General features: G+C 40.2%; 1 protein-coding gene and 1 long non-coding RNA gene across 4 annotated transcripts; one reads left to right on the top strand and one right to left on the bottom strand.

Moving 5' to 3' along the window:
• The first annotated feature begins 513 nt into the window (after window positions 1-513).
• LOC138332386 (trichoplein keratin filament-binding protein-like) lies at window positions 514-17,303 on the top strand. 2 transcript variants are annotated; one of them, XM_069280463.1, is made up of 15 exons: window positions 514-616; window positions 1,225-1,415; window positions 4,621-4,729; window positions 5,200-5,301; window positions 6,185-6,241; window positions 6,375-6,443; window positions 6,836-7,009; window positions 8,138-8,250; window positions 8,551-8,617; window positions 8,909-9,019; window positions 9,356-9,417; window positions 9,787-9,868; window positions 11,895-12,080; window positions 12,251-12,394; window positions 16,286-17,303. In XM_069280463.1, the coding sequence occupies exons 2-15, from the start codon at window positions 1,225-1,227 to the stop codon at window positions 16,313-16,315; spliced, it is 1,497 nt and encodes a 498-aa protein (XP_069136564.1). In that variant the 5' UTR covers window positions 514-616; the 3' UTR covers window positions 16,316-17,303. The 2 variants fall into 2 exon arrangements, with proteins under 2 accessions (XP_069136564.1, XP_069136566.1); XM_069280465.1 differs by having other exon boundaries at window positions 571-660.
• A 560-nt stretch (window positions 17,304-17,863) lies between these two features.
• On the bottom strand, window positions 17,864-18,507 carry LOC138332387 (uncharacterized). Of its 2 annotated transcripts, none has more exons than XR_011209829.1 (3): window positions 18,377-18,507; window positions 18,134-18,275; window positions 17,864-17,922 (listed from the first exon to the last, which is right to left on the bottom strand). It is a non-coding gene; the product is annotated as an uncharacterized lncRNA (long non-coding RNA). The 2 variants fall into 2 exon arrangements; XR_011209830.1 differs by lacking the exon at window positions 17,864-17,922 and adding an exon at window positions 17,960-17,993.
• Window positions 18,508-19,315: the final 808 nt, after the last annotated feature.

The following is a 19,315-nucleotide window of genomic DNA, read 5'->3' as shown; positions in this document are numbered from 1 at the left end:
TAATGGTAAAATAATTCTTTATATCAATTTACTATATCCAATCGTCAAGGCATGTCATTTATATAAACATTTTCAGAGTGTTAACTTGATTTTTGCTCGATCACCAACAGATTGAAATACGAAAAACGGTCATCTTGGATTTCAAAATGGCGGTCATCTTGAAATTAAAATAAGAATCAAATTTTTCATGTATCAAGCACTACAAAAATATAAGTACTCTCACTATATTTGTTTAAAGTGGGCTTTGCCATTTAAATGCATTATATATAAAGATATTATAGCTCGCAAAATTGGCGGCCATCTTGAAATACAAAATGGCGGTCCTTCTATGTCCATGAAGTATAACACAACCAAAATGTTCCTAAGTACCAATAATATAGGTGTAAACGTTTAAAGTTTGTAAAATTATGGAAAAAAAACATTGAAATATTACTCTTTTTATTTTTCGTAACGCACTAGCCTACAGCGTCCTATAGCTTATCATTTTTGGTTCGTTCCGTGAGCTTTGACTTACTCGTGTGCACTAAAATTTTATTGCGCATGCTTCGTAACGAGCAATGTTTGACTTCCTGTTGACATTCGATACAAAATTCCGAATCTGAAATAATTTAAAAGCGTGAGTATATTATCGAAACGATCATTTAACCTTAAAGTCTCCAGGTAAATGCATTTCTGATAAATCGTTTTATTTATCTGTACAGCCAATTCGAATCTAGGACGAACAAATTTCAAAATATTTGTATTCAAACATCAGAAGCTAACGTGAATGTACTTGCTCTGCTTGTTAGAAATTAAAATTGCCGCGGTCCTCTGTAATCTTTTTGTTCTATACCAAACTCATTTTGGCATTTACCTATTTTTATTTTATATTTACATAGTCTTAACTTGTAAACATACGTAGTCTACCCAAATATTGTAACAAGAGAAAGAAGAATGACAATCAAAACACGCCATATAATCTTTACAATGAGAGGTTTAATTAGGTTTAATGTGTTCTCAGATACACCAAACGAATACATGTATATCAAATGACGAACTGATACAACATGAACCTCCACGTCAGAAAACTCACCGGTAATTGTAATTTTAAAACACTTGTTTTCTAAAGAAATGAATAACTTCAATTTAATAACCAATACTGAATAGCCTGCCCTGATAGTTATCTGGATAAAAATGAACATGAAGTAGATCTAACTGATTTCTGACTTATGCTCTTTTGAACAGATGGCACTACCGACCATGCCTCGCTATTGGACATCAAGAAAAAACATTTATGAACAAGCGATAATTAAACAGCGTAATCATCAAAATGACTTTCATGAACGGTGGAGTAAAGATGCAGAGTATTGGAACAAGTCCAATGTAGCCACACATAAACAGAATGCCTGGGAATCAGATGCTTCACTGCGTTCTAGGTAAGTTTTCCCAAAAACATGATTGTGTCACCATGTCACACCATGTCACCATGTCACCATGTCACCATGCCATACATTATATTACTTGGTTGATTTATTAACGTCCTATTGTTATAGTTTGTTGATGGATGCAGCCGCAGAGTTGCCTCTATGTCCATATCTTAAATATTATGGTTGAAATGATACGCTGTTCCTATGAATAGCCATCTAGTCATGTAGGGTTAAGTTTATGTTCAGTGTAAACATAATCGCCAAAATTTGGCACCTTTCAGCTGTACTGTCAAAACCATGTGTCAACCACAACTAAGCACCTAGGGCACTCAAAAAATAGAAAAAAATAAGGGACTGCATGATAAAACCAAATTTGGACTAGCCTTTCATAAAATTATCGTATAAAGTATATGTTAAATTCATATAGAAAACTTCCTTTTGAAGACCTATTTATAAGATACTTGGGATGTACATGTAGTTTTTTTACCAAAACTTTAGGATTAACATCAAATTACAAGATTTGATGATGAATAAAAAGTAAAAATCCTGTGAGAAAAATCTCAAGACCTTCAACCTTAATTCTGCATGGTTTTTGAACTTGCTACCAAAGTCCCATGTATTTATAGAATGTCTTTAAATGACAACCAAACAACAGCTGTAGATATTTTAGACAGGTTGTACTCTAATAGAGGTTTTTATGTTGTTATTTATAGCTGTTAAATACACTGTATTGGTAAAACCATATGTAACAGCTGTTGATGAAATTGTACTTAAATATAGTAAAAGTAGACCACCGTGTATTCTATGTTAGATATAGATACAAGTAGACCACCGTGTATTCTATGTTAGATATAGATACAAGTAGACCACCGTGTATTCTATGTTAGATATAGATACAAGTAGACCACCGTGTATTCTATGTTAGATATAGATACAAGTAGACCACCGTGTATTCTATGTGAGGGGCCGCTGTGGCCGAGTGGTTAAGATGTCCCGACATATTACCACAAGCCCTCCACCTCTGGGATGCGGGTTCGAATCCCATGTGGGGCAGTTGCCAGGTACTGACCGCTGGTCGGTGGTTTTTCTCCGGGTACTCCGGCTTTCCCCCACCAACAAACCTGGCACGTCCTTATATGACCCTGGCTGTTAATAGGACGTAAAAATAAATAAACCAAAAGTATTCTATGTTAGATATACCGTATTTTCCCTAATGAGGGCGCCGGGCGCGGGTAAATGGCCTAGGGGGGGCGCCGTTATTTGAGACCATTTTTAGATGTTTTTTTCTGAAACAGACTATAGTCATCTTGCTTTTAGTTTCGTATTTTTCTGAAACTTACTATAGCCAAATTACGTTTTGAAGTCAAGTAAGTATTGAAATTACATAATTATGAAGAAATGTTTGCACCAGAAGTATTAAACATTGGTTAAATATGTATGTTTCACGGAATTTTGGCATTTTATGCTAGCCTGTTTGTTTACCATTCGTACACAAAATGGCGGACAGTGCTTTAGATCGCTACTTTCGTTTTGTGGCAGATGGGAAATACCGACAAGAGCACACAATTAAATGCTTAAAAATGATAACATGCCTGTTATTTAGTAACCTTTATCATAGACATACAGTAAGTATTCATAAAACCTGTATAGACATCGCTAAAATGTTGTTGCCAGTTAGTCTTCATCCATACACGTGTGTGGGGCATTCAAGTGACACGTTTTGTTTTGAACATGGAATTCTCGCTGTTTCTATGTGTAAACACTTGGCAAAGATGTCCTAAGTTACCCAGTGCAATACATTTATAGCTGATCGGATATCTGTTAAGCATCAGATTGATGTGAAACAGTATTTTATTAGCGTCTGCAAAGACAAATCGTCACAATCTGGCACAAAAATTGTATGAAATTAGCTGATTTTTTTCAGCAAAAAACGTGGGGGCGCCCTTATTAGAGGAGGCGCTCTTAATAGGGAAAATACGGTAGATACAACTAGACCACTGTGTATTCTATGTTAGATATAGATACAAGTAGACCACTGTGTATTCTATGTTAGATATAGATACAAGTAGACCACTGTATTCTATGTTAGATATAGATACAAGTAGACCACTGTATTCTATGTTAGATATAGATACAAGTAGACCACTGTGTATTCTATGTTAGATATAGATACAAGTAGACCACTGTGTATTCTATGTTAGATATAGTAGATACAAGTAGACACACTGTATTTCAGTAGGACCACTGTGTATTCTATGTTAGATATAGATACAAGTAGACCACTGTGTATTCTATGTTAGATATAGATACAAGTAGACCACCGCTGTATTCTATGTTGACAATGTTTGACAGGGGCGTAGGAAGCGGGGGGGCAACTGTCCCCGGACCCCCCAAACTCCAAAATCTCTCGCCTTCGGACGCTCGCAAATTCATCAAAATGCATTGTAAAACTCATCTTAGCCATTCTAAATCGTAATATTTTTTCCCGGGAAAGACCCCCGAACCCCCATAACACCAAAATCTCGCGCTTTCGGGCGCTCGCAAAATCATCAAAATACACTGTAAAATTCATCTCAGCCATTCTAAATCGTAATATTTTTCCCGGGGTCGACCCCCAGACCCCAAAATCTCGCGCCTTTGGCGCTCACACGCTAATTTGGCCAGTTTTCGTTAATTTCCTTTTAGCGACCACACTGTCTATAAATGTGTACAAGGATTATATTTAATGATATATGAAAAAAGTATATAAAGTATATATGGTTGTGTGTTGAATTAATCTCCTCCTGTAGGTGCGGCGGGGGGGGGGGGGGTTACAAAATATTGAGGACCTTTGCCCCCCCATTACGTTTCATCTTCCTACGCCACTGTTTGATATAGATACAAGTAGACCACTGTGTATTCTATGTTGACAATGTTTGATATAGATACAAGTAGACCACCGTGTATTCTATGTTGACAATGTTTGATATAGATACAAGTAGACCACTGTGTATTCTATGTTGACAATGTTTGATATAGATACAAGTAGACCACTGTGTATTCTATGTTGACAATGTTTGATATAGATACAAGTAGACCACTGTGTATTCTATGTTGACAATGTTAGATATAGATACAAGTAGACCACTGTGTATTCTATGTTGACAATGTTTGATTTAGATACAAGTAGACCACTGTGTATTCTATGTTGACAATGTTTGGTTTTATATCTCAGCTTGGACAAATATAAATCTGACAATGAGAAGAACCTGAAGGCTATAAACTTACAACGTCGCAGACTTTTACTCGCTGACATGCTGAAAAAGGAACGACGTGAATATGAGGTAATCAAATTAAGGATGCAGATTTTCTAATAATCATTGTCAGTTTTATTGACATATTTTCCAAAATTCTCTTTAACAATATTATGCTTAAAAATATTCTATAGTAGGAACAGACTACCAAGCTCATTATTTGGTTTACATAAAGCAAATATACAAAGGCAAAGATGTGGTTATATTAAATAGAAAGTTCAGCAGACATCTTTGATTTCTGAGCTTTTATCAGATAGTTGATACACATTCCTTGCATCTCTCAATGATCATTTCTCCAAGGGAGAAACGTTGAACAGTGATTGGTTAAAGTAGTGCTTGGTTTCAACATTAGAAGAATAAACATATCACTAAGTGATCGATACATGTGACTAATTATCAATTTCACAGACAGAGCTAAAAGGTTATAATTCTCATTACAATATATCAAGGCAGCAGCTGGACAATATAGAATTATTAACAATAAAACAAACAATTTACAGGCGGAATTGAAAGGTTTCTCCAAGGCCAACTACTCCCGACTTGAGGACATGAGGGACAGAGCAGATGTACTGCGTAGTGCTAGAGAAGAAAAGCGGAAAGGGGTAAGACAATATCAGACCAATAACGTGTCACTACTGATTAATAATTTAATATAGTTTTATAATAATACTTAGGAATGATTTAGCAACTTAAAGAAAACTTGATTTGAGTGTTGGACCTCTAGTTAGACTGTTCTATCTCATTGTCTATCCTTAATTACTAAAACTACAGTCAAACCTCGATGATTTGAACTTCGATGAATCAAATTTCTCGCTGCATCAAACTTTTTGTCTGGTCCCGAATTTCTTCACTATATAACATTACTAACTAACCCATGTATGAATCGAAGTTTTATGAATCGAAGTTCTCGATGTATCAAACTTTTTTCATGGACCATTTGTTATAGAATCATAGGTAACTGACACTCGATGATTCGAATAAAAATATACCTGTACAGATCAGGTGTTCGCCGATACCCAGCGGCATGCATACTTAGTTTTTATTTTGTTTTGCTTGTGGTAAATGCAATGATTATAAAGTTTACGGAACGGAAACGACATGTACACAACTACCGCAGTTGGTCATGGTAAAAAAAACATCGGTCTAATTTCAACCACGAATAATTCGAAGTCTCGATGTTTCGAAGTTTTTCTGACAGTCCCTTGAACTTCGATACATCGAGGTTTGACTGTATAACAATTTTATGTAGTAGAGTATGGGCTAGCAGCATCACTTTAATTGGCGTAGAGGAATTAATTTATTTGCTATTTTAGTGTACGAGTTATAATCTTGATTAAATAAAAAATCAAAACTGTAGTGCAAAGGAAACACATTTAGTATACAATAAAAATTGTCTATCTGGGCCTTTATTACTCCATCAGTGATTGTGATTATTGTACTATCTTGTATCTTCAAATCAATAGCAAATTAAATAATTTCTTACAGTTAGCCGAAGAGAAACTGTACGAGCATTGGAGACAAAATAACCCTGACCTGAGACGGGTGAGTGTGACATACTTATAAAAACACATATTATTCTGCTCAAATTCTGCTCAAACAAGGTGTTAGTAGTGTTTTGATGGAGTTTGTTTGTTTGCTGTTTGTCAGAGATTGAGGAGGATATTCTATGTTGTAGGTGGAGCAGGATCTAGTGAAGGAGAAAGTGGTCGGTTCCTGGGCCGGACAAGTAGACGAAACTAAAGCTGTAAGTTTCTCATAAATCTGATATCGAATAATAGTTTTAAAAAAGTCTCATATCTCAATATAATCTGACTGTCTGATTGGCCAATCCTGCTATTTTCATACCTCTAGGGAAAATAAATCAGGTAATGAGAGAAAAACTGACGTTTTTGTGACGTCACAAAAAAGACATTGACATTTTGTATTGATCTAGAAAAGAAAATTGATTAATTAAATCCTACATGGAAACGTAATACACTGTATATTTTGTATAAGTACAATGTAGTCTGAAAAATTAATTATATAAATTATTGACGTCACTATTTAAACAAATATTCATTAGGTTATGAAAAATGTATCGTATCTCAATATAAATGTAGTCTGAGCCCCTTTATATTTATGCTTTTTTATTCACAGAGAAAAGAGCAAGAGAAGAAAGAAATAGAACGGATAGAGTTGGAGATGGAAGAAGAAAGATTGGCAGGCATCGACTCAGATAGGAGGAAAGTAGAAGAGAAATTGGATGAAGAAAAACGATTGAAACGCATACTCGTAGAACAGATGGACGAGTTGAAAAACAGAGAATATGAGGTATGACATTTGTTATACAGGGTTTGTTGTCTGTCGGTGTTTTTTCTGTCATGATTTGTATATTGTAGTAATAGCGATATTGATGATTATGAATTCTATCAAGCTAAGCTATGGTATAACATATATATAAGGTTTTTGTTTCTGACATCAGTATGTATATGTTTGGACATCAGTATGTATATGTTTGAACATCAGTATGTATATGTTTGGACATCAGTATGTATATATGTTTGGACATCAGTATGTATATGTTTGGACATCAGTATGTTTATGTTTGGACATCAGTATGTTTATGTTTGGACATCAGTATGTATATGTTTGGACATCAGTATGTTTATGTTTGGACATCAGTATGTTTATGTTTGGACATCAGTATGTATATGTTTGGACATCAGTATGTTTATGTTTGGACATCAGTATGTATATGTTTGGACATCAGTATGTTTATGTTTGGACATCAGTATGTTTATGTTTGGACATCAGTATGTATATGTTTGAACATCAGTATGTATATATGTTTGGACATCAGTATGTTTATGTTTGGACATCAGTATGTTTATGTTTGACATCAGTATGTTTATGTTTGGACATCAGTATGTTATGTTTGACATCAGTATGTTATTTTGGACATCAGTATGTATATGTTTGACATCAGTATGTATATGTTTGACATCAGTTTTTATTTTGGACATCAGTATGTATATTGGACATCAGTTTATATGGACATCAGTATGTATATGTTTGGACATCAGTATGTTTTGTGGACATCAGTATGTATATGTTTGGACATCAGTATGTTTATGTTTGGACATCAGTATGTATATGTTTGGACATCAGTATGTTATGTTTGCATCAGTATGTTATGTTTGGACATCAGTATGATATGTTTGGACATCAGTATGTATTGTTTGGACATCAGTATGTACTCAGTATGTTTATGTTTGGACATCAGTGGACATCAGTATGTTTATGTTTGGACATCAGTATGTTTATGTTTGGACATCAGTATGTTTATGTTTGAATTTGACTCTTTTTTTTTCTTGAATAAACCATGACAATCCCCAATAAAGATATTGTAAGCTATCCTATTGGTCTGAAATGGTCGTACAACACTGAGGTTATTTTCAGGCGGAAAGACTGAAGAAACAGGAGGAAGAATTACAACAAGAACAATGGCGATTAGGAAGGATTGACGAAGAGAGAAAGAGAGTGGAGCTTGCTCGTCAGCAGAGAGAACATGGGTAAGTAGTAACTAGGAAGGATTGAGGAAGAAAGAAGAAAGAACTTGTCCGTGGGGAAGAACACACTATGATTAGGTTAGTGGTAACTTGGTTTGATAGAGAGAGACAAACAGGCCAATGCTGGTCATCAGCAAGAACATCTAGAGTAACAACTAGGCAAAAGAATCCTAAATGTTACCAACTGGCATGGATTGAATTTTGTCTTCTTCAGCAGTACTTCTATTTGTTGTTTGTTCGAAAGTGTTAAATATATTTTTCTTTGAGCACAAAATTTTTTATGATCATAACTTGTTATTTCAGACGTGTACTACTACGACAACACAAAACCCAAATGATGCGTAGATCAAAACAGATCCAAGAAGAACTGGTATGTTAAGTTGTTTATGGGAAGCATAATTTACTTTGAACATTTCTAGATGATGACTTTGTACTTATTTTAAGGTTTATAAAATATCTGTATTTCCTATTATTATTGATGATATCATTTAAATACATTATACCTAGGGTTTGTTTTTGTTATCAATTTTACTTTACTGTGTTTTAACAAGGAATTGAAAAATCAGTGATGTAATAATAAACCTAATGTAGGTTCAGTACCTTGTCTCTTTACATGTACCGGTATGTACCAGGTGTTGTAGACAATTTGACTATGTTGTAGGAACTTGATAAGAAGATCCTTAATTCACTGATAGAACAGGAGCATGAGTTGGACCACATACAAACGGCCCGACGGGAGAAGGCTAAGGCAGACGCAGAATGGATGAGACAGGTTGGTTACAAGGGTCACAAATATCTGGCTACCTTAACGAAGCTTTCTAACGATATTTCTGCATATCAGGCTGAAGTCATTCTATAACTATTCTTGTCTTTTAATAAGATTTCTGTGTTAGTTATTTTGATATTAATTTAGCTTTTTCTTGTTGAAAGAAAACTTAATGAAAATATTATAAACTTTCAGGTTTAATATCTCCCTATATGTATTGAAAGAGAGATATGTGAAATGAAAGTTTCGTTATTATATAAAGATAATCAACATTTAATTGCCAGAACATTAGCCAGGAGTAAGTACAAGTGTTACAATATTTAGAATGGTTGTCTTGTGTAGGTTATAGAAGACCAGATTCGACTGGAGAAAACCAGGGAAGCAGAACTGGAAATGTTATATCAGTAAGTATAGGTCCACCTTGTTGCTGATTAGTTACTGTTCAAACTAATGTTTGCAAGACCATCAGAGCAGTGTGAGTTATCAAAGATATTTAAGTTAAGTGAGTTCGAAGGATCATGTGAAGTTTATCAGAATACAATTGAAATTAAATGAAATACAACAATGCCTTTGAGTTGCATGAATATGAAAGTACAAGGTTCATTGGTCACATGGAATTGGTGTCAGTAATCTATGTTAGGTTTATAACAAAACTTTTCTTAATTTTACTGAATGATTTGATGCATTTGTTTGACCTATCCTTATCTGTTATCTGCATGCATTTGACTCTGCACAACAAAAATACATCAAACAAATTGCTATTTATTTTTCAGGGATGAGGCTGCACGAATGTGGCAGAAACGTGACGCAGAATGGGAACGAGAGAAGAAAGCCAGAGAACGTCTCATGCAGGAGGTAAATATAATTTTAGTTTAAAGGACTCCAAATTATTGTATAATACAGTACATGGATATATATAAATATATCTAAAGCAGCTAGTATTAATAATATACATGTATAACTAAAATAAGAAAATAGAATAAGTTAGACTAGGTTTCTCATACTCACACAAGACAATGTATGAACTAACAAAGGATACCCAACACACCTGCTAAACCAGACGTACACAATGAGGACAGACAACTCCACTGTGTACTAACAAATGATACCAAACACACCTGCTAACCAGACGTACACAATGAGGACAGACAACTCCACTGTGTACTAACAAAGAATACCCAACACACCTGCTAAACCAGACGTACACAATGAGGACAGACAACTCCACTGTGTACTAACAAATGATACCAAACACACCTGCTAACCAGACGTACACAATGAGGACAGACAACTCCACTGTGTACTAACAAAGGATACCAAACACACCTGCTAACCAGACGTACACAATGAGGACAGACAACTCCACTGTGTACTAACAAAGGATACCAAACACACCTGCTAACCAGACGTACACAATGAGGACAGACAACTCCACTGTGTACTAACAAAGGATACCAAACACACCTGCTAACCAGACGTACACAATGAGGACAGACAACTCCACTGTGTACTAACAAAGGATACCAAACACACCTGCTAACCAGACGTACACAATGAGGACAGACAACTCCACTGTGTACTAACAAAGGATACCAAACACACCTGCTAACCAGACGTACACAATGAGGACAGACAACTCCACTGTGTACTAACAAAGGATACCAAACATACCTGCTAGCCAGACGTACACAATGAGGACAGACAACTCCATTGTGTACTAACAAAGGATACCAAACACACCTGCTAGCCAGACGTACACAATGAGGACAGACAACTCCACTGTGTACAAACAAAGGATACCAAACACACCTGCTAACCAGACATACACAATGAGGACAGACAACTCCACTGTGTACTAACGAAGAATACCCAACACACCTGCTAACCAGACGTACACAATGAGGACAGACAACTCCACTGTGTACTAACAAAGGATACCAAACACACCTGCTAACCAGACGTACACAATGAGGACAGACAACTCCACTGTGTACTAACAAAGGATACCAAACACACCTGCTAGCCAGACGTACACAATGAGGACAGACAACTCCACTGTGTACTAACAAAGGATACCAAACACACCTGCTAACCAGACGTACACAATGAGGACAGACAACTCCACTGTGTACTAACAAAGAATACCCAACACACCTGCTAACCAGACGTACACAATGAGGACAGACAACTCCACTGTGTACTAACAAAGGATACCAAACACACCTGCTAACCAGACGTACACAATGAGGACAGACAACTCCACTGTGTACTAACAAAGGATACCAAACACACCTGCTAACCAGACGTACACAATGAGGACAGACAACTCCACTGTGTACTAACAAAGGATACCAAACACACCTGCTAACCAGACGTACACAATGAGGACAGACAACTCCACTGTGTACTAACAAAGGATACCAAACACACCTGCTAGCCAGACGTACACAATGAGGACAGACAACTCCACTGTGTACTAACAAAGGATACCAAACACACCTGCTAACCAGACGTACACAATGAGGACAGACAACTCCACTGTGTACTAGCAAAGGATACCAAACACACCTGCTAACCAGACGTACACAATGAGGACAGACAACTCCAATGTGTACTAACAAAGGATACCAAACACACCTGCTAGCCAGACGTACACAATGAGGACAGACAACTCCACTGTGTACTAACAAAGGATACCAAACACACCTGCTAACCAGACGTACACAATGAGGACAGACAACTCCAATGTGTACTAACAAAGGATACCAAACACACCTGGTATTCACACGTACACAATGAGAACAGACAACTCCACTGTGTCTGGTGTTTAAAACACTAAAGTTGTAACATGATTAAACAGAAGTGGTTGTACTTGTTTTAGGTTTTGGATGATCGTCAGCAGCAGATCGAGTTGAGAATAGAGGAGAACAGAGAACAACAAGAATTATCACTAAAGCACAGAGAACAGTTACTACGCGAAATGGAAGTAGCCAATCAAATGACTCACAGAGACAAGAAACTGGCCGAGGCTCAAAAAGAGGCGGTCAAACTGGACTTACAGGAACAGGTGGGTGCTTAATCATTGTGTTACTGTGTTTTAATTTTACAATGTTTGAAGATTGAGAAATTTGTATATGTAACTATATGTATTGGATGACTACATGGCCCCATTCTGGTAATGTGCTGACTTGGTAGCTTCATATCAGATGCATCTTCATCTTCACGTTGTTTTTACAGATATTTTCACAGAAAGAACGTGAAGAGATTGCACGACAGAGAGAAGATGAGGAAGCCCAACGTGAGCAGGCTGACAATGAAGAGTACACAGAATTCTTACGACAGGAGACGGAACGCATGAGGATACAAGGACCAACACCTAGGGTAGGTCAAAAGGGGGTACAGGGACTGACACCTAGGGTAGGTCAAAGGGGGTACAGGGACTGACACCTAGGGTAGGTCAAAAGGGGGATACAGGGACTGACACCTAGGGTAGGTCAAAAGGGGGTACAGGGACTGACACCTAGGGTAGGTCAAAAGGGGGTACAGGGACTGACACCTAGGGTAGGTCAAAAGGGGGTACAGGGACTGACACCTAGGGTAGGTCAAAAGGGGGTACGGGACTGACACCTAGGGTAGGTCAAAAGGGGATACAGGGACTGACACCTAGGGTAGGTCAAAAGGGGATACAGGGACTGACACCTAGGGTAGGTCAAAAGGGGGTACAGGGACTGACACCTAGGGTAGGTCAAAAGGGGGTTCAGGGACTGACACCTAGGGTAGGTCAAAAGGGGGTTCAGGGACTGACACCTAGGGTAGGTCAAAACGGGGTACAGGGACTGACACCTAGGGTAGGTCAAAACGGGGTACAGGGACTGACACCTAGGGTAGGTCAAAAGGGGGTACAGGGACTGACACCTAGGGTAGGTCAAAAGGGGGTACAGGGACTGACACCTAGGGTAGGTCAAAAGGGGGTTCAGGGACTGACACCTAGGCTAGGTCAAAGGGGGGATGCAGGGACTGACACCTAGGGTAGGTCAAAAGGAGGGTTACAGGGACTGACACCTAGGGTAGGTCAAAAGGGGGTACAGGGACTGACACCTAGGGTAGGTCAAAAGGGGGTACAGGGACTGACACCTAGGGTAGGTCAAAAAGGGGTACAGGGACTGACACCTAGGGTAGGTCAAAAGGGGGTACAGGGACTGACACCTAGGGTAGGTCAAAAGGGGGTACAGGGACTGACACCTAGAGTAGGTCAAAAGGGGGTTCAGGGACTGACACCTAGGGTAGGTCAAAACGGGGTACAGGGACTGACACCTAGGGTAGGTCAAAGGGGGGATACAGGGACTGACACCTAGGGTAGGTCAAAACGGGGTACAGGGACTGACACCTAGGGTAGGTCAAAGGGGGGATACAGGGACTGACACCTAGGGTAGGTCTAAAGGGGGTACAGAGACTGACACCTAGGGTAGGTCAAAAGGGGGTACAGGGACTGACACCTAGGGTAGGTCAAAAGGGGGATACAGGGACTGACACCTAGGCTAGGTCAAAGGGGGTATACAGGGACTGACACCTAGGGTAGGTCAAAAGGGGGTACAGGGACTGACACCTAGGGTAGGTCAAAAGGGGGTACAGGGACTGACACCTAGGGTAGGTCAAAAGGGGGTACAGGGACTGACACCTAGGGTAGGTCAAAAGGGGGTACAGGAACTGACACCTTGGGTAGGTCAAAGGGGGGATACAGGGACTGACACCTAGGCTAGGTCAAAAGGGGGTACAGGGACTGACACCTAGGGTAGGTCTAAAGGGGGTACAGGGACTGACACCTAGGGTAGGTCAAAAGGGGAACAGGGACTGACACATAGGGTAGGTCAAAAGGGGGTACAGGGACTGACACCTAGGGTAGGTCAAAAGGGGGTACAGGGACTGACACCTAGGGTAGGTCTAAAGGGGGTACAGAGACTGACACCTAGGGTAGGTCAAAAGGGGGTACAGGGACTGACACCTAGGGTAGGTCAAAAGGGGAATACAGGGACTGACACCTAGGCTAGGTCAAAGGGGGGTATACAGGGACTGACACCTAGGGTAGGTCAAAAGGGGGGTACAGGGACTGACACCTAGGGTAGGTCAAAAGGGGGTACAGGGACTGACACCTAGGGTAGGTCAAAAGGGGGTACAGGGACTGACACCTAGGGTAGGTCAAAAGGGGGTACAGGAACTGACACCTTGGGTAGGTCAAAGGGGGGATACAGGGACTGACACCTAGGCTAGGTCAAAAGGGGGTACAGGGACTGACACCTAGGGTAGGTCTAAAGGGGGTACAGGGACTGACACCTAGGGTAGGTCAAAAGGGGGTACAGGGACTGACACATAGGGTAGGTCAAAAGGGGGTACAGGGACTGACACCTAGGGTAGGTCAAAAGGGGGTACAGGGACTGACACCTAGGGTAGGTCAAAAGGGGGTACAGGGACTGACACCTAGGGTAGGTCAAAAGGGGGTACAGGGACTGACACCTAGGGTAGGTCAAAAGGGGGTTCAGGGACTGACACCTAGGGTAGGTCAAAGGGGGGATACAGGGACTGACACCTAGGCTAGGTCAAAAGGGGGTACAGGGACTGACACCTAGGTTAGGTCTAAAGGGGGATACAGGACTGACACCGAGGGTAGGTCAAAAGGGGGTACAGGGACTGACACCTAGGGTAGGTCAAAAGGGGGTACAGGGACTGACACCTAGGGTAGGTCAAAAGGGGGTACAGGGACTGACACCTAGGGTAGGTCAAAAGGGGGTACAGGGACTGACACCTAGGGTAGGTCAAAAGGGGGTACAGGGACTGACACCTAGGGTAGGTCAAAAGGGGGTACAGGGACTGACACCTAGGGTAGGTCAAAAGGGGGTACAGGGACTGACACCTAGGGTAGGTCAAAAGGGGGTACAGGGACTGACACCTAGGGTAGGTCAAAAGGGGGTACAGGGACTGACACCTAGGGTAGGTCAAAAGGGGGTACAGGGACTGACACCTAGGGTAGGTCAAAAGGGGGTACAGGGACTGACACCTAGGGTAGGTCAAAAGGGGGTATACAGGGACTGACACCTAGGGTAGGTCAAAAGGGGGTACAGGGACTGACACCTAGGGTAGGTCAAAAGGGGGTACAGAGACTGACACCTAGGGTAGGTCAAAAGGGGGGTACAGGGACTGACACCTAGGGTAGGTCAAAAGGGGGTACAGGGACTGACACCTAGGCTAGGTCAAAAGGGGGTACAGAGACTGACACCTAGGGTAGGTCAAAAGGGGGTACAGGGACTGACACCTAGGCTAGGTCAAAAGGGGGATACAGGGACTGACACCTAGGCTAGGTCAAAAGGGGGTACAGGGACGTACACCTAGGGTAGGTCAAAAGGGGGTACAGGGACTGACACCTAGGCTAGGTCACAAGGGGGTTACAGGAACCGACACCTAGGGTAGGTCAAAAGGGGGTACAGGGACTGACACCTAGGGTAGGTCAAAAGGGGGTTCAGGGACTGACACCTAGGCTAGGTCTAAAGGAGGATACAGGGACTGACACCGAGGGTAGGTCAAAAGGGGGTACAGGGACTGACACCTAGGGTAGGTCAAAAGGGGGTACAGGGACTGACACCTAGGGTAGGTCAAAAGGGGGTACAGGGACTGACACCTAGGGTAGGTCAAAAGGGGGTACAGGGACTGACACCTAGGGTAGGTCAAAAGGGGGGTACAGGGACTGACACCTAATGATAATAATAATAAACTTTATTTATTGAGGAAGGATTTACATGTTAAGCCAAAGGCTTATCTACCATATGGTCCTCCTGTTAGTAAAACATAATATCATTTGTTAGTTAAAATAGCAGACAAATTAAGCAAATTTAAAATATACTTAAAATTATCACAGGGGTTGACATCTAGGGTAGGTCAAAAGGGGGATACGGGGACTGACACCTAGGGTAGGTTAAAAGGGGGTACAGGCCGGGACTGACACCTAGGGTAGGACAAAAGAGGGATACAGGGACTGACATCTAGGGTAGGTCAAAAGGGTGATACGAGGACTGACACCTAGGGTAGGTCAAACGGATGTTCCTGTTCTTATATCTTATAATATCCTTCTTAATATCCACAAGAAGTTTTTATTATAGATAATACTTTGTATTTAATAAATCTTCCTACCTTATATCACAGATATGCAATTTGTATTCTGTATTCTTAGTACCTGCATGATACATGTGTGTTAGTACCTAATATAACAATTCTTTTTTGTAGCAACATGGAAGGAGACAAGCCTGGACCTAACCTGACATGGAGTATATAATATTATTATTTTACACCATGACATATATATCATAAAGTAGGACCTACTGTTTCTACAGTGAACTCTCTGATCTAAGGCAGCAGAAACCTACGTCTAGCATAGAATACTTTTCATTGGTGTGAATCTTGTTGAACAAGTTGAAGAACCTGTTTCTCCTTGATACAATGCCCTGACAACACAGCTAGTATCTCCTATACAAGAGGAAGCTTTGTAGTTAATTAAGGACTGAATTCTATGTATGTATGTAAAGCTTACCAACATACCATATACAACATTTCATGTCTTTGTGATGGTGTGGTTGTAGTAAGCTTTTTGTCTCCCATCACACCTTAAGTTCTGCCGACATTGTTCTATCTGATGAGGCCATACTAATGTTTTGAATGTGATTGTGTACGTGATTTTAATTGTTTTAATCTGTCCTCATCCTCTTGTATGAAAGTCACTTCATGTTGTTTGATATGTTAGTGAAATCTTTTAATAACTGCTTAACATTGTATCAAATGACCTGTAGTGAAATAAGAAATGTATGTAGCTGTGATTTTTTCTGTTCTCTGACAGCAATACAATAGGGGCCGATATTAGTTAAGTTAACTTGTTGATCAGGTGTTGTCTCCCCTAGAGAATTACTTACTAATGCTGTAGCACATATCTTCTTTATTAAGTGATTAACAATAATGTAATTAGTTGTTCAATGACTATAGGATGTGTAAAGTTGTAGATAAACACTGAGTAGTGATGTAAACATGGATTTTAAATTAATTCTGTAATTAACTGTTCATTGTTAATAAGCAGAATAAATAGTAGATAAACCATGGTTATAGTGATGTTATGATGGAGTCTACTGAGAGACAAAACACAGGACAGTAGAGACTGCTGCCTGGCCACTACCTGTAGATGTACATCCTTATCTGATGAGAGACAAAACACAGGACAGTAGAGACTACTGCCTGGCCACTACCTGTAGATGTACATCCTTATCTGATGAGAGACAAAACACAGGACAGTAGAGACTGCTGCTTGGCCACTACCTGTAGATGTACATCCTTATCTGATGAGAGACAAAACACAGGACAGTAGAGACTGCTGCTTGGCCACTACCTGTAGATGTACATCCTTATCTGATGAGAGACAAAACACAGGACAGTAGAGACTGCTGCTTGGCCACTACCTGTAGATGTACATCCTTATCTGATGAGAGACAAAACACAGGACAGTAGAGACTGCTGCCTGGCCATTACCTGTAGATGTACATCCTTATCTGATGAGAGACAAAACACAGGACAGTAGAGACTGCTGCTTGGCCACTACCTGTAGATGTACATCCTTATCTGATGAGAGACAAAACACAGGACAGTAGAGACTGCTGCTTGGCCACTACCTGTAGATGTACATCCTTATCTGATGAGAGACAAAACACAGGACAGTAGAGACTGCTGCTTGGCCACTACCTGTAGATGTACATCCTTATCTGATGAGAGACAAAACACAGGACAGTAGAGACTGCTGCTTGGCCACTACCTGTAGATGTACATCCTTATCTGATGAGAGACAAAACACAGGACAGTAGAGACTGCTGCTTGGCCACTACCTGTAGATGTACATCCTTATCTGATGAGAGACAAAAACACAGGACAGTAGAGACTGCTGCTTGGCCACTACCTGTAGATGTACATCCTTATCTGATGAGAGACAAAACACAGGACAGTAGAGACTGCTGCTGGCCACTACCTGTAGATGTACATCCTTATCTGATGAGAGACAAAACACAGGACAGTAGAGACTGCTGCCTTGGCCACTACCTGTAGATGTACATCCTTATCTGATGAGAGACAAAACACAGGACAGTAGAGACTGCTGCTTGGCCACTGCCTGTAGATGTGTACATCCTTATCTGATGAGAGACAAAACACAGGACAGTAGAGACTGCTGCCTGGCCACTACCTGTAGATGTACATCCTTATCTGATGAGAGACAAAACACAACAGTAAGACTGCTGCTGCCACTCTGATTGTAGATGAGGACTGACTGCTGCTGGCCATTACCTGTAGATGTACATCCTTATCTGATGAGAGACAAAACACAGGACAGTAGAGACTGCTGCTTGGCCACTACCTGTAGATGTACATCCTTATCTGATGAGAGACAAAACACAGGACAGTAGAGACTGCTGCTTGGCCACTACCTGTAGATGTACATCCTTATCTGATGAGAGACAAAACACAGGACAGTAGAGACTGCTGCTTGGCCACTGCCTGTAGATGTGTACATCCTTATATGCTGTGCTATTTATAGCTGAACTCTTTTTCTTTAGCCTCACTGATATTACAGATGAAGTCCTTTAATTGAAGTTCACATTTTTTCCCTTCCAAAATCAGATTACTTAATATTTATAGATAGATACTTAGTGTAATGAAGGTACCCGAGTATTGCTAGAAACTCATTCAGCCATTTACTAAAACTTTAATGTTCATGAATGAATGGATGAGATACAAAGGCAGATAACTCTTGACAGGTTCATTTGTTTTTACGTCTGCTTATGTACACCAATTAACCTTTCGTTACTAGATAGATTGTCTCCTGACCTCCTGTCCAGATGTTGTCACAAAGTTGATAAAGCCATACACTGTCTGGTGATAGCTAGATTGTCTCCTGACCTCCTGTCCAGATGTTGTCACAAAGTTGATAAAGCCATACACTGTCTGGTGATAGCTAGATTGTCTGCTGACCTCCTGTCCAGATGTTGTCACAAAGTTGATAAAGCCATACACTGTCTGGTGATAGCTAGAATTGTCTGCTGACCTCCTGTCCAGATGTTGTCACAAAGTTGATAAAGCCATACACTGTCTGGTGATAGCTAGATTGTCTCCTGACCTCCTGTCCAGATGTTGTCACAAAGTTGATAAAGCCATACACTGTCTGGTGATAGCTAGATTGTCTGCTGACCTCCTGTCCAGATGTTGTCACAAAGTTGATAAAGCCAT

Source organism: Argopecten irradians, chromosome 9, assembly GCF_041381155.1.
Source record: "Argopecten irradians isolate NY chromosome 9, Ai_NY, whole genome shotgun sequence".
In the NCBI taxonomy this organism is placed as follows: domain Eukaryota; kingdom Metazoa; phylum Mollusca; class Bivalvia; order Pectinida; family Pectinidae; genus Argopecten; species Argopecten irradians.
This window is presented reverse-complemented; position numbering and strand designations above follow the sequence as displayed.

Bases quoted from the DNA above. Each gene is read 5' to 3' on its own strand.
- LOC138332386 (XM_069280463.1), top strand. From the start codon at position 1,225: ATGGCACTACCGACCATGCCTCGCTATTGGACATCAAGAAAAAACATT. The intron at 6,444-6,835 runs GTAAGTTTCTCA...TTTTATTCACAG, and splicing joins AAGTAGACGAAACTAAAGCT to AGAAAAGAGCAAGAGAAGAA. The intron at 12,081-12,250 runs GTGGGTGCTTAA...TTGTTTTTACAG, and splicing joins AACTGGACTTACAGGAACAG to ATATTTTCACAGAAAGAACG.